General features: G+C 39.5%; 1 protein-coding gene across 3 annotated transcripts in view; it reads right to left on the bottom strand.

Moving 5' to 3' along the window:
* Window positions 1-13,920, bottom strand: part of PLEKHF2 (pleckstrin homology and FYVE domain containing 2) — a 136,328-nt gene that overhangs the window by 96,025 nt on the left and 26,383 nt on the right. For 2 of the 3 annotated variants that reach the window (XM_081070087.1, XM_081070088.1), the window contains exon 2: window positions 10,580-13,192. The exons of the other annotated variant lie outside the window; for it this stretch is intronic. In XM_081070087.1, coding sequence (XP_080926213.1) covers window positions 12,429-13,178 — 750 coding nt within the window. In that variant the 5' untranslated portion in view covers window positions 13,179-13,192 and the 3' untranslated portion in view covers window positions 10,580-12,428. Of the gene's footprint in view, window positions 1-10,579; window positions 13,193-13,920 lie in introns of those variants that run through there. 3 annotated transcript variants of the gene reach the window in all.

Here is a 13,920-nt window from a genome sequence, read left to right on the forward strand (position 1 = left end):
CTATCTGTGCTAAACACCCACCGATATCCCAGCCAACCCAAATACGTGTGCAGTTGGGAGACCTAGGTTGGCCAGGGAAATGCTTGTATCTCATCAATAACAGCTTTAGGTATGACCTTTGTCTTACCCGACCACACAACACCCAAAAACTTGGCAGATAAGCCAGGGCCTTGGACCTTTTCCTCATTCACCGCCCAGCCTAGTGACTTCAGGTGGCAGAGAAGAGAGGGAGCTGCTTGCTCTAAATCTGAAAAAGAATCAGATGTTAGTAAAACATCATCAACATAGTGAAACAAGGCCACAGAGGGCGGGTGATCCCACTGTGCCAGGTCCTGGGCTACAAGCTTGTGGAAGACAGTGGGGGATTGTAAGTATCCTTGCGGAAGGATTTGAAAAGTTCATTGCCGCCCATCCCAAGTGAAAGCAAACTGCTCTTAACACTCAGGTGCAGTGTCAATGCAGAAAAAGCCATTTGCCAAGTCCACTATATAGTGATACGTTCCTAGGAGGACAGTCAGATGATCCATCAAATCATGAATTGAAGGCACTGCAGCGGGCAAAGGTGGCGTCACCTTATTTAACTCCCTATAGTCCACAGTCATTCGCCAGGTCCCATCTGGCTTCTTGAAAAACCATACTGGGGAGTTAAAGGGACTATGCGTCGGCCTCACAATATGTGCCTTTTCCAATTCCAAAATTGTACGACCAATCTCCTCCTGCCCTCCTGGCAGGCATTACTGTCGCACTGTAATCATGCGCTGGGGCTGGGGCAACCCTTGAGGAGGGTGGTGAGCATGCCCGCGTATCACCACTTTCACCACCTGGATCCAAAGGCAGAACTCTCCAACCGTCGACCGTCGTCTGTAAACTGAGGCCATGCAGCACATGCACCCCTAGAATATATTACAGGATGGGGGAGACATACACCATGTAGGTACGGGGGAAGCCTTCCTATACCCAGTGGTAAGAAAACAGCTTTTACCGTCACAGTCTTTTCCCCGTAGCTACCAATGCAGATTGCTTGTTCAGGGAAGAGTTCTGGGTTCCCATAAATAAGACTGCAGTCTGCGCCAGTGTCCACTAGAGCTAAAACCCTCTGCACATTAGAAGGGGACCAATGTATGGACAGTTCCACATGGGGCCTTGGTCCCTTGTCATCCCCTCCAACTGGGTACCTTGCCCCCGCCCTCTCCCCAATCTAACTGGAAGGAGCCGGCCTCAGGCAGCCCCATGAAGTTCTAGAGGGACACGAGTCGCACTTTCCGACTTCCCCTTGGGGCTTTGAAAGAATTGCTGTTTCAAATGCAACTGTTTCCAAAGCTCTAGATTGCATTGGGTTGTCGGTCTATTTTTTTCTGATCAACCCTTGCTGCCGCGAGATCATACCACGTATGCATGTGCGTTACTTTCTGAGGCCCGTGACCTTGTCCCCTTGCCTATGATTTGGGCTTCCTGGTCTTGGCTTCTTGGATCTCACATCATAACTTTTCCCGCCACCGACTTTCAACCTCCCCCAGGGTAGCCATGGCGGTGGTAACTTCATGGATCCGCCGTCCCATGTATGGCGCAAGAATGGCAACCAAGGATCCAAAAGCACTTGCAGTATCCAAAACCAGATCTCTCATGCTGGTTGTAAAACGCTCGTCATCCGGCCCCCACATATTAGAGTTGAACATAACATGTCTCATACCCATTTCACAGATGATTTGAGCAAGTTCAGCATAAGATTGCCATTTACTCACAGTTTCTGGCAGTTCACAAGCCACTCCCCACACCGTGTACACTGCAGTGTTGAACCACTCCATTAGAATGTGGTTGCCCTGGCCTTGGGCCAACCTACGGCAGTTCGCCAACAACTGTCACAGGGACAGATGCCCCGTCATGGAGGCTGGCTTTTCCATTTCACTTGGGGAGTACACAATGCTGTCTGCCCCCACATCCCATAAATGCAGCAGCCAAGCTGGGAGTGCCTCTCCAGGGCACTGTCGGCACTGCCTCCCCAGCTCCCGCAACTCAGTGGGAGTGTAAGGGGTATAGGTTGTCAACTCAGTCACTGCTGGGTTGCTGGCAGCAATGCCCTCGTGGCACAAAAGTTGCTCATGCTTTACCTTTTGCTGCAGGATGGGCTGGGCGTGGGGGTGGGGAGCTACATCGCTTCCACTCGCGTCATCCGCCTCTGTCTCAGAGTCTCCACCATGGAGCTCCTCCTCTAACTGACAGACAGAGCTTTCAGCACCTCCCCCTGGGACTGCAGGTCCTGTACGTGGGTTGTTTCAGTAAGCACTTCCTCCAAGTTATGATGCAACGCGATGAGGAACATCCAGCCCAAACGGCGGCTGCGCTTCTCACCTTCTCTGGCAACTGCTCAGTTAAAACCTCCAGGGCCCTTTCTATGCTGGCTGGAGAGCCATCCAAATCTTCCCCACCCCTCCATGGGGATCTAACTCCTGAGAACATTGGCTACCAGGTACCACACACTGTGTGGGGGCCACATGTCCTCCTGCCTAGAGTCAGACATCATTCTTACCTGTCCAGAACCCTGCTCACTGTGCCAGGTGTCCAAGTAGGTGGAGGCCCCAATGTAGGGTGTCCATGACTCTGGGAGCCTACGGCAGCAGCGGACTACCAAAAAGCAGGCGATGCCTGCTATGGCCAATAGGGTGGTGTGCCATCTGGAGGCTCAAGAGGACCACCAATTCACTGATGGGTCATGTTTCTCCCAGGCAGATCACATTTCCTGCTCCTGGCGCAGCTCCTCTCAAGCTTCCTGAGACTGAGTGTCCATGTGCAAAAACTGCTCCACTGCCCTTTGGAGGGCTTTGGCCAGCACCATACCCTGCTCATTGCACCAAATGTCACGCAGGGTCTCAGCTCCCACTCCTGGCAGGGAATGCAGGATATGGTGAGGCCAAAAAGGAATACCAACAGAGCCACAGGTAGGGCCACTATATTCTCGATGGCGGCCGGTGGAGACACAAGAAGCAAACATCTGCCAATATTCCAACAAGGGATCTTTCTGCACCACCATCTCGCTGGTGGCCAGGCGAGACATAGGAAGTAGGATCCACACGATCTGCAATCCACACTTGCTAACCAATCTGCACTTGCTAGCGTAGCCACGGCAGTTATATACAAAACAATAGTGGCTAATGGCCAACTGGTTACAGCCTATGGCCAGCTGGTTACAGTTGACAGCCTTCTAATAACTGAGCCAGCACCTTTCCACGTGAGGCCGAGAGCCTGGAAACTGCTCTCTGGGACTCCATCCCTACACAGATATTTTCCCTTCAGAAGTCACATTTGATAGGGTGAACAGATATGACAAACCTGGTGGATGCAAACATACATAAAGTGTTAGAGAAGCCCAAGAAAATCAACAACAAAATGAGGAAGACAGATGAGGACATACGCGCAGAGGCTTACTGTAAGAGTGGGAATTTGTCAGTGTTCCCCATTTGCAAAAATCTTCAGTAGTTCTCTCAAACACTCATAAGACTTCCCCAACTTTGTATAGCCTCTTTATGTTAGACGTAAAAGCAGGAATTCTGAACCAGACTGCCTGAGTTGACATCCGGGCCTGCCACTTATTACATGTGTGACCTACCTTGTTATCCCTACAAGTTGTGGATAATATTTATACCTCCCTCACAGGTTTAACAGGAGAATTGACTTAATAAATGTACTTAGGTCAGGGCCTATCATGCAGAGTAACATCAAATGTTGTAATTATTTTTATTATTGTTACTAAAGGAATAACTATCACTGTTGTTATTGTTATGAACGAAATACCATGCCTAAGGATGAAATAATTATGATTTAAAGGCAATTCTAGTTTCCACCCTAGGCAGTAAGGTCAACTGGGCCCATACCAGATGAGGTATGGGCCAATTTTAACAGTTCAGCTAAATCTTGCCCCTAACACACACAGCACAGCTTTTAATATAAAGGGAAATCTAATTGAGTTATTCACACATATACACCATGAGTTCAGATAATAGACATTACATAGAAGGGAGGCTCCCAATGGAAGTAAGGAATTATATGAATTTATAATATTCAGCCCAGACTCTACAACTTGCTTTGGTTGGAATTAAGATAAGTTGGTGTCTTAGTAACTGACCAAGTGCAAGCTACTTTTAACATTTTGTCATTGTTTCTGCTTTTAAGTCCTTAAAAGCTACTACTAAATAGTCTAAATCACAGAAGCTATTTCTAAACCATTAGATGTAAAAATGTCAAATTATCACTGTAAGCTTAATGACGTTACCATTAAAGTTTCACTATTATGAAAAAGAAATTACAGGAAACCACTAAAAATTGTTATAAGTCATTTGCTTATGTTTATACATCAAGCATGTTTTTTAGTTTTATTCATGCAAAGCAACGAGGAAAATTTTCAGTTTTATTAGCACAGGTTTCAGCTTCTATGCCCAGAGATTTAGATAAAAATATCCCCAAGAAATGCTTTTAAAAGCTAAAAGCTTATGAAATTAAGAATCAGTACACCCCAAAATCTGCTTTACTGTACCAATTTAAAAGTAAACTGGTTTTCAAAAGAAACAGGTATTCAAAAAATGTAATCTCTTTTAAACCCATTGTCTTACCTCTAACAGTTTGCTTTACTTTTTCTGTTTCTTGATGACACATTACTGTGTGATTATTTTTATTTAATTAGCAATAGTTTCTTTGTAAGTGTGAATATCAAAGTTTCTGTTTACATATCTTATTTTTCTGAAATATAATTTGCCATATTGGCTCAAACAAATGTAGATAATAGTGCTCGCTTATTTTTCATATACAGAAATAAATTTTAAAATTTCTGGAGAAATGTATATTTCAAACCCATTACTTTTGACTTCTTTTACTAAAACTCTCTTAAAATCCAATAAATTCCATTCGTGAATTCCTCATTCATATTGAGGTTCTGTCTCCTTCCTCAAGTTTACTCTGTGTTAGGGTCACACCACTGTTAAAACAAGTTGATTTATGATTTATTTATAAGTTATGCTAAGTCTAAAAATAACTTTACACTTTTGTTTTCAAATCATCATTAAATAAAAACTGGAAACCATTTGGGTTATCTTGGGCCACTTAGAACTTGGGTGCTATGGCCAATGTTAACTGACTTGATTGAGAGCAGTGGTTTTCAAACCCCTGGGGGTCTTAGCAAGGTGGAGTGAGGACAAGCAAGAGTCTGGCCTGGTTCTTGGTGCTCCAACCCTCCCTTCAGCCAGAGCAGCTCAGAGCTCTGGCTTTATCTCTTATTTGTACATGACACCAGGTGAGTTTGTTTTAAAAAAAAAAAAAACATTCCCCTGCTTGCTTGCTTGCTTGCTTTTCTGTCTCTGCCTCCATCCCAATTTCGTTTTCTATAAATTAATATCATGTGCATAGCCCTTCCCTTCTCCATCTAAACAATTCAGTCCTAAAACCATTAAGTGGCCTAGAGAAAGATAGGAGTCAGTGCAGAGGAGTGGCCTGGTGTGGGGTTTCAGAACCAGAGGTTGCGGCGCGGGGGGGGGGGGGGGGGAACCACTGTGGGGGAAGCTAGCCAGCCTGGTGAAGTGAGTCAGGGCCCAAAGAGGGCAATGTGTTCAAATGGGACAGCGGCCTGGCATGGGTAGTCGGAGCATGAGCAGAGTGAGGAGAGGGCATCCTCCCATGTGGGCAGCTCAGAGTACAGTTCTATATCCCAAGCACAGTGAGGAGGGCACCCACATGGGTAAAGCTTGGGGCCTGGTGTCAAAGCTCAAGCAGGGTAAGGAGGTTGCTCAGGTACAGGACTAACCCCGTGAGGAGAGTTAGAAACCAAGCAGGGTAAAGTGTCTTTGCGTGTGGGTGGTCCAGAGTGGGATGTCAGAGCTGGGCAGGATGAGGAAAGCATCCTCACAGAAGGGGTCCACTGCTGAATGCTGGATCCCAAGTGAGCCATGGAGGGTAGGCTATCCATGTATGAGGGCAGCCCAGAATGAGGTGCTGGAGACCAAACAGGATGAGAACAATATATCCACAGGGAAGGTACAGCATGGAGTGTTGATGCCTAAGTGGGGTAAGGAGGGTACCCATGATAGAAGCAGCCTGGTATGAAGTATCAGAGCCTGAGTGGGGTGAGGGGGTATCCATGTGGGAGAGAGGCAGCAGTGGTGATAAGAGGTAGGTTACATACAGGAAACTGATCAAATAATTTAAACATATTAAAGCTAATGAGACCTAATTTTTCACTGTCAGAGAAGGAAGCCTATAGTGTTCTTAGAATTGAAGGTATGAGTATGAAGTCATGGATTTCAATAGAAATAGGTGTAGAAGTTTGGATACAAATGTGTGTATACATTTATGTACATATATATGTTCCCTAGATGTGTCTTGTGAAAGGGCCCAGGAGTAGTACTTTCCCCAAAGCAACAAACACACCTAGTGCCCATATCTTTGCTTCTAAATACCACTCTCCACTAAAAGAAAACAGGGTTCTTTGGAGAAATAGCCAATTCCTGCGTTGGGGAAGGGAAAATTCAAGGTAAGTCTAGAACACCCTTTGTAGCAAAGAAGTCAAGGAGGACTCAAACAATGAAAATCTGTCAGTAGGCCACAGAAGCCAGCTTACCACTGGCCAAACTAGGGAAAATTTGAGCATCAAAATAAACTATGAAAATAACGAGTGACAAAGTACGGTCCCTGGGATAGCAGCAATAGCATCACCTGGAAATTTGTTAGAAATACGAATTCTCAGGTCCCACCCCAAAACTACAGGATCAGGAACTCTGGAGATAAGACCCAGCAGTCCATGTTTTAACAAGTCCTTCAAGAGATTCTCATGCACACTTAAGTGTGAGAACCACTGCGCTAGGAAACCAAAATTCCATAGAAGAAACAAGTAAAAGTTTGATAGAAATAATATGTCTACAGTCTCCAAAATACCACTTCACAAAATATTGTAAACAGAAAAAAGAGTAACTTTACAATGAAAAAGTCTGGGATACACCACCTTAATCAACTGATCAAAGTGAACATAAATAACGGTACAAACTGAAATTGAGCATCACCTTATAAGATGTGATAAAAAAACATCCTAACTTCTAAGATACTCCTGTTACATTGACGTATACCCTGAATTTAATAATGAGGTAACATTAGACAAACCCCTACTGAAGGTCATTTGACAAAATCCCATTCTGTAAAATTTTATTTTTAAAAATATCAAGGTCATGAAAAGCGAGGAATGAATGAGTTGCTGTTCCAATTCATTCTTTCCAACAGTAGCAGACACATTAGAAGCACTCAATAAATATTTATGGAATAAAAAGTTTGCCTTAAGTAGCTCTGGAATTTTTTCTTCAAGTTATTATTAGAATGTTCCTATAAAAAAGCGTGACATACATAAAATCTAAACTTACAATTTTACTCTATTACTTTTATAACAGTTGATCTTAAGTCAGAATAGTTTATCTTGAATCATTCTTTCTGACAGTAATTGAACTACAAAACCAAGTTATATTAAAGCAGCTTCCAATAACAGTAAACCATGTCTTTAGCATATGGAAGAATGTTTGTTTTCTGAACATGCCTGCAGTATAACCAAAAGTATAGTTTTACCCTACTGATTTGAAAGAAATGGCTGATGTGAACACATTGATGTTTTACTTGACTGGAAATCTTGCTAATGAGTTATCTAATTTATTAGAAAATAGTTTCCAACTCTAATTCTGGAGGTAATTATTAATGATATGTTCTGCATATCAAATCAAGAGTCCTCATTAAACTCAGAAAACATAAAATCTTTGTGAGTTAGGCAATGGTTTTCTTAGATATGACATCAAAAGCACAAGCAACAAAAGAAAAAATTGATAAACTAGACTTCATCAAAATTACCCTTTTGTGCTTCAAACAATACCATCAAGAAAGTGAAAAGATAATTCATAGAATGGAAGAAAATACTTTTAAATCATGTATGTGATAAAGGTCTTGTATCCAGGTTATATAAAGAATTCTTACAACTCAATGATAAAAAGAAAACTTAATTTAAAAGTGGGCATAGGATCCTAATAGACATTTCTCCAATTAGATAGGCAAATAACCAATTAGCACTTGAAAAGACCCTCAACATCATTAGCCACTAGGAAAATGCAAATCAAAACTACGAGATATTCCACATGTCCTCATCAAAGATAGTTAAGTGTTGGGAAAGTTGTGGAGAAATTGGAGCTCTCCAACATCGCTGGTGGGAAAGTAAATTGGTGCAGCCATTTTGGAAAAGTTTGGCAGTCCCTCAAAGTTACATAGAGGTAACATATATAATCCAACAATTCCACTCCTGGTATATACCCAAGAGGAATGAAAACACGTATACACAAAAAGTTGTACATAAATGTTCATAGCAATATTATTCATAAAAGCCAAAAGTATAAACAATCCAAACATCAACTGATGAATAAATAAAATGTAGGACATCCATATAATTTGGCAATAAATAGAAGTACTCATGCTTCTTTTTGTACATGAATGTACCTTAAAGACATACTAAGTGAAAGAAGCCAGTCACCAAAGACCACATAATATGATTTCATTTGTGAAATGTCCAGATAAGGCAAATCTACAGCGATAGAAAGCAGATTGTTGCCTAGGGTCAGGGGATTGGAGAGTGATTGCTAATGGGTGCAGGGTTTCTTTTGGGAGCGATGAAAATGTTCTGGAAATGGTGGCGATGGTTTTAGCGACTATACTGAAAACCACTGAATTGTACACTTTATATGGGTGAATTGTATGATTCATAAATTTATCCCAATAAAGATGCTAAAAACTAAATGGTAAAGCATATATTTACCTCTAAACAATAAGCTGACAGAAGCATGCAGACATAAAATCTGATTGAAGTGGTACTTACTATACACTTTTTTTCATAAACTTAGATAATACCATCAAAGCTTTACAGCAATCATTTTAACTAGTGTGAATAATTAAATACAATAACAGCTTGGATGGTAAAGATAAGATAGTGTTAGCAGTATTATCAACTAAGTTTCTGTACCTTTCTGTTCTTGATAAATTGATAGAATTATCAAGCCAAGCAATTCTACTGTTGCGTTTTTGTGTTTGCCAACTACTGAACTTAGAGTGGACACAATGAGAAATACTGTTGGTTATATGGTTTAAAGTTCTGCTTTCTATAGCTGAAATTTGATATATGAGGTATATAGTTGTAAAAAAAATTTTCAAGTACAAAGTAATTTTTAAGAAATTGTGATATATAAGGGAATGCCATTGATAATAACTACAGTAGAAATGTACCTTTAAAAAGTTTAAAACACCCAACACCAGCACTAAAGTCTGACATAAGATACTCAATAAATGTTGAATGAATCTAAAATGATTTAGCTTTTTTGTTTTGTTTTAAGATTTTATTGGGGAACAGTGTGTACTTCCAGGACGTTTTCCAAGTCAAGTTGTTTTCCTTTCAATCTTAGTTGTGGAGGGTGCAGCTCGGCTACAGGTCCAGTTGCCGTTGCTAGTTGTGGGGGCACAGCCCACCATCCCTTCTGGGAATCGAAACTGGCAACCTTGGGGTTGAGAGGACACGCTCCAACCAACTGAGACATCTGGAGGCAGCTCAGCTCAAGGTGCCATGTTCAATCTTAGTTGCAGGGGGCGGAGCCCACCATCCCTTGCGGGACTCGAGGAATTATACTGGCAACCTTGCGGTTGAGAGCCCACTGGCCCATGTGGGAATCGAACCAGCAGCCTTCGGAGTTAGGAGCATGGAGCTCTAACTGCCTGAGCCACCGGGCCAGCCCTAAAATGATTTAGCTTTTAAAGAAACTTTAAAATTACTATCAATAAACAAAATTTCATGTATTTACATCCTAGACTTCACTATTAAATTTTATTTATCTTGTAAAATGTATAGCAATCTAACACATGTGAACATGTAGATAACTGCTAATATATTGTTTAAAGTTACAACATATATTTGAGAACAAAATTACCATATCCGAGAGAAAGGAAACTGCAGCTAGCTCAAGTACTGGGACCTTTCAAGAATTATAAGGTATATAATTTAATGATACCTAAGAATTTCAGCATAAAATGATACAGATATATAAACAAATTACATTAATTATGGCCATTATATGCACTTGACCCAAAGGCATGAATTCCTTCCTGTATAAGGTGTATTCATCTTCATACTTTTCCTTGGCATCTACAGAATCTTTATGCCAATAGTTACCAATTTGGTTAATGCACTAGGAATCCAGTACAGTCCATGTAAATTTCATTCATGAGAAATGGCATGAAAAATCAGCACCAAAATCATTTGAACTTTATATATAATTAAGATTTACAAAATCTTTAAAAATTACAAGAAAAAATTATGGAAGAAAACACATCTTGGATTCTATTTGCGTGTAAACTCCATGAAAAAGGAATTTTTGTTCGCTGCTCTACCCTGAGGGCCTAGAACAATGTCTGGCACACAGAAGGTACTCACAGCTGTTGAATGAGGGGAAAAATGCATAACCTCTCCATTACCTTAGCAAGAGGGAAAAAATCTTCAAGTTACAATACGCACAAAACAGAAGGTAAGTAGTAAAGTATTTTTTATTGTTAAAAAAAAAGTCAATACAGGTTGACAATGCAAATGTTATCGCAGAACATTTCCCCTTGGTTCCTGAATTTGCTAAGTTTCTATGTACCAGCAAGTCTCCATTAGCACTTCATGGTCCTTTTCAGATATGTTCATTATATGATCTATTGCTTGGACACAAAGTCCTGATAGTTAAACAAACAAACAAAAAAAACCTGTTGTCCTTTTCTTTCACATCTCCTACATGTCTCAGATGCTTTCACAATTTAACAGTAAAGCTAGTGCCTTAACCAAACCAAAGAATCCTACAACACAAGTTACTGAATCAAACTTCTCATAACATATACAATATATCCAGATTTAAAGGTTTAAAAACAAAAGAATTTAGAATTTAAAACAATCTTTATAGATTGATTTTTTTTTGTATTTGAAAGACTCGTTATTTGCAGCATACAAATGGAGAAAGTAGTGCAAAATGCATCAAGTTTTATATGATAAATAATATCAACCTAATGGCTGCCTCAAAAACAGAGTGAAAAATTACCACTTCTCAAAAGCAATCTAGACTGACTCAGTAAAGTTCACAATTTAGAAAGATCAATTGCTACTCTATTTCCATACATTGCAAAATGAATTAGATCAACAATTGTTTTACAAAAATAGAAATATTGTTTGGGACTTTACAAAACTTAATAAAATATAACACTATATTTGTAAATCCAAGATAGTTTCACACCGAAATAGACAATACTCCCACAGATATGAAGTCTAGTCAAACTTAACTGGTCTGTCTTGACCATTCTTACATATTATTTCTTCCAAATCTCAGCTTAAGTAGATTTGTGCTCTACCACAGGATTTTTATAACAGATTAATTTCAACAACTTTATAAGATTTTTACATTCTGGAAATAATATTACAGCAGATGAATTTATACCTACAAATGTCTTACTAAAAATAGAAACTAATGCAATGCAATTCTGTATTTGATAAATTTCAAACTAAACTCTTAAGAATAACCTATTAATTTGAAATTTATATTTGACAATTATAATTTGGTAACTATAAAATGTAAAAATATAATCACAACTATTTTATGGAAAAATATTTATTCATATAGAATGAAGAACCTCTAAATTTAGTTATTTGTAGTTATCAGATGACTAGTATTTTCTAACTATACCCAATCATAAACACTCATTTTATCACCTCAAAGAGCACCAGTGTATTTTTAAAACATACTATAAAGTGAGAAGGTAGGGACTTATTTCATGTAACAGCGCTACAATAAGGCACCACGTGGTGTATGAAAAAGCCAAAAAGTATTTCCAAATCATGTATTTGTATTATTGGTGTCTTAACCATCAGATAGAATGGTTAGAAAAAAAGCTAATAATGTTAACCAACCACCTTATACTCCTTTTTCCATCATTCTTTGCTTTTAGTTTTTCCATATAACAGAACATATAATAAACAACAAGATGATACATGATCTGTTAAATAAACATCTTTTCCCAACCTTCCAAGAAAATAATCTAGAATTAAACAAGAATAAGAAACCAAAAATTTATCTGTTATACTTGTAATAGGCTATCCCTGTAGAAGAGTGGAGAGTTCGGGGGGAGAGAGGGAGTGGTGGCAGCAGTGGGGTTGGGAGGGATGATAATAGGACCTATTTTCTATAGAATATATTGAGGCACGAAGGTTAAAAGTTTCTCAGGCTAATTCATGGCTAGAGTAAAACTGAAAGAGAACTCAGAATTAATTCTACATTCCCCCCAAAGCTGATTTCTCAGATAGTCACAAAATTTTTTAAAATTTTGAAATATTTTAAATATTTCAAAATATGTCCTTAGTCACTGCTATCATCATCGTCATCATCATCAGATACATCATTTAAAGGAGACTTCAATGATTGACTGTAAGAGTCCGATCTAGTAGGCTGGCATGTGGCCATGTCCCCAGTAGAAAGAAGGTCATAGCAGAAGTCACAAATCCGCACAGGCTTAGAGGACTGACTGGGAAGAAGAAATCTCTTTTCAGAGCAGGGCCCACAGACAACAAAACCACATTTGCGGCAATGGTGACGACGATTAACAGGTGTGAATTTTGCTTTCTGACAACGCATACATACAGTTGCCTCAGAATCAGGAACCCAGACAGCAGCATGGTCATTACTGGGTGTCTTCCCACTTTTGGAGAGCAAATCAGTAACACATTTATTAATATGATTCATCCATTCTGATTTCTCAGTGGCAGTGGCAGCATAAACGGCAAATGATTTAGTTGGTGTCTTGATAAGCCATCCATTCCTCAAGTCTCCCTCATCTTTGATGGAATCAATAGTGACATTTTCCAACGGAATAATATGTTGCTTGTTATATTTTTTCTTCTGGATTACAATATTTCCATATACAAGAATATCATTAAATAAGAAAAACTGCCTTGCTTTGGGCTTTTTTCTGCACAACTTAGTCAATACTCCTTCTCCAATAAGAACCCGTCCAGGTATAGTTAAGGGTTGACCAGCTGCTCCAAAACAGTTTTCTACTATATTTATACGTCTGGTATTTGCTTCACTATTTGCCAAGCGATCCACCATGTTTTGCTAATAGCCTTTAAAAAAAAAGAAAAAGAAAATTAGAACACAAGTTGTAAATTAATATAAGAAATTATGTAACCTAAATTTTATCTAACAAATCATTACTTTTACCCAAAAGGCAAAATTCTCCAAAATTGTTTCCCTCTAAGATAACCACTAAGCATACCAAAAGGGCTAACACTTCCCAATTTTTATAATCATAAGAAACATTTATTAACTATCTCCACATAGCACCATACCAGTTAGGTATTTATAAAAATATAAAATTCTTCCAGACATAAAGGAACAAACAATTGAACAATGACTATAAGTCATTTCTGCAAAATAATAAACCCAGTTCCATAAAATTTAATCTCAGAGGGCTTCTGAACAAGAGGGTCAAATATTATATAGACTAAGAGAAATGACTATAATTTTTCTAATAAGCTATTATATTGAGCTAAGGCCTTAATTCTCTCACATGGATTACCAGAACTGTTTCCCGACAAGTCTCCTTGCCTTTGGTCTTGCCCCTCAATCAGTCTTCAGGCAATGATCTCTTAAACGCAAACTTGACAATGCCATTACTCAATATGACTCCCATTAACCTATAAAATGCAGAATCTTTAGCATGGCATTTAAGGCCTTTCATTATCTGCTTCTTGTTTGTCTCCCCAGACTCATCATAGTCACTCTTCACTTCAGACTTTATGTTCTTAAGAATATCCCACTACTTGTAGTCCATTTCATCCATGCATGTCTT

Source organism: Rhinolophus hipposideros (genome assembly GCF_964194185.1).
Source record: "Rhinolophus hipposideros genome assembly, chromosome: 13".
Classification (NCBI taxonomy): Eukaryota; Metazoa; Chordata; class Mammalia; order Chiroptera; family Rhinolophidae; genus Rhinolophus; species Rhinolophus hipposideros.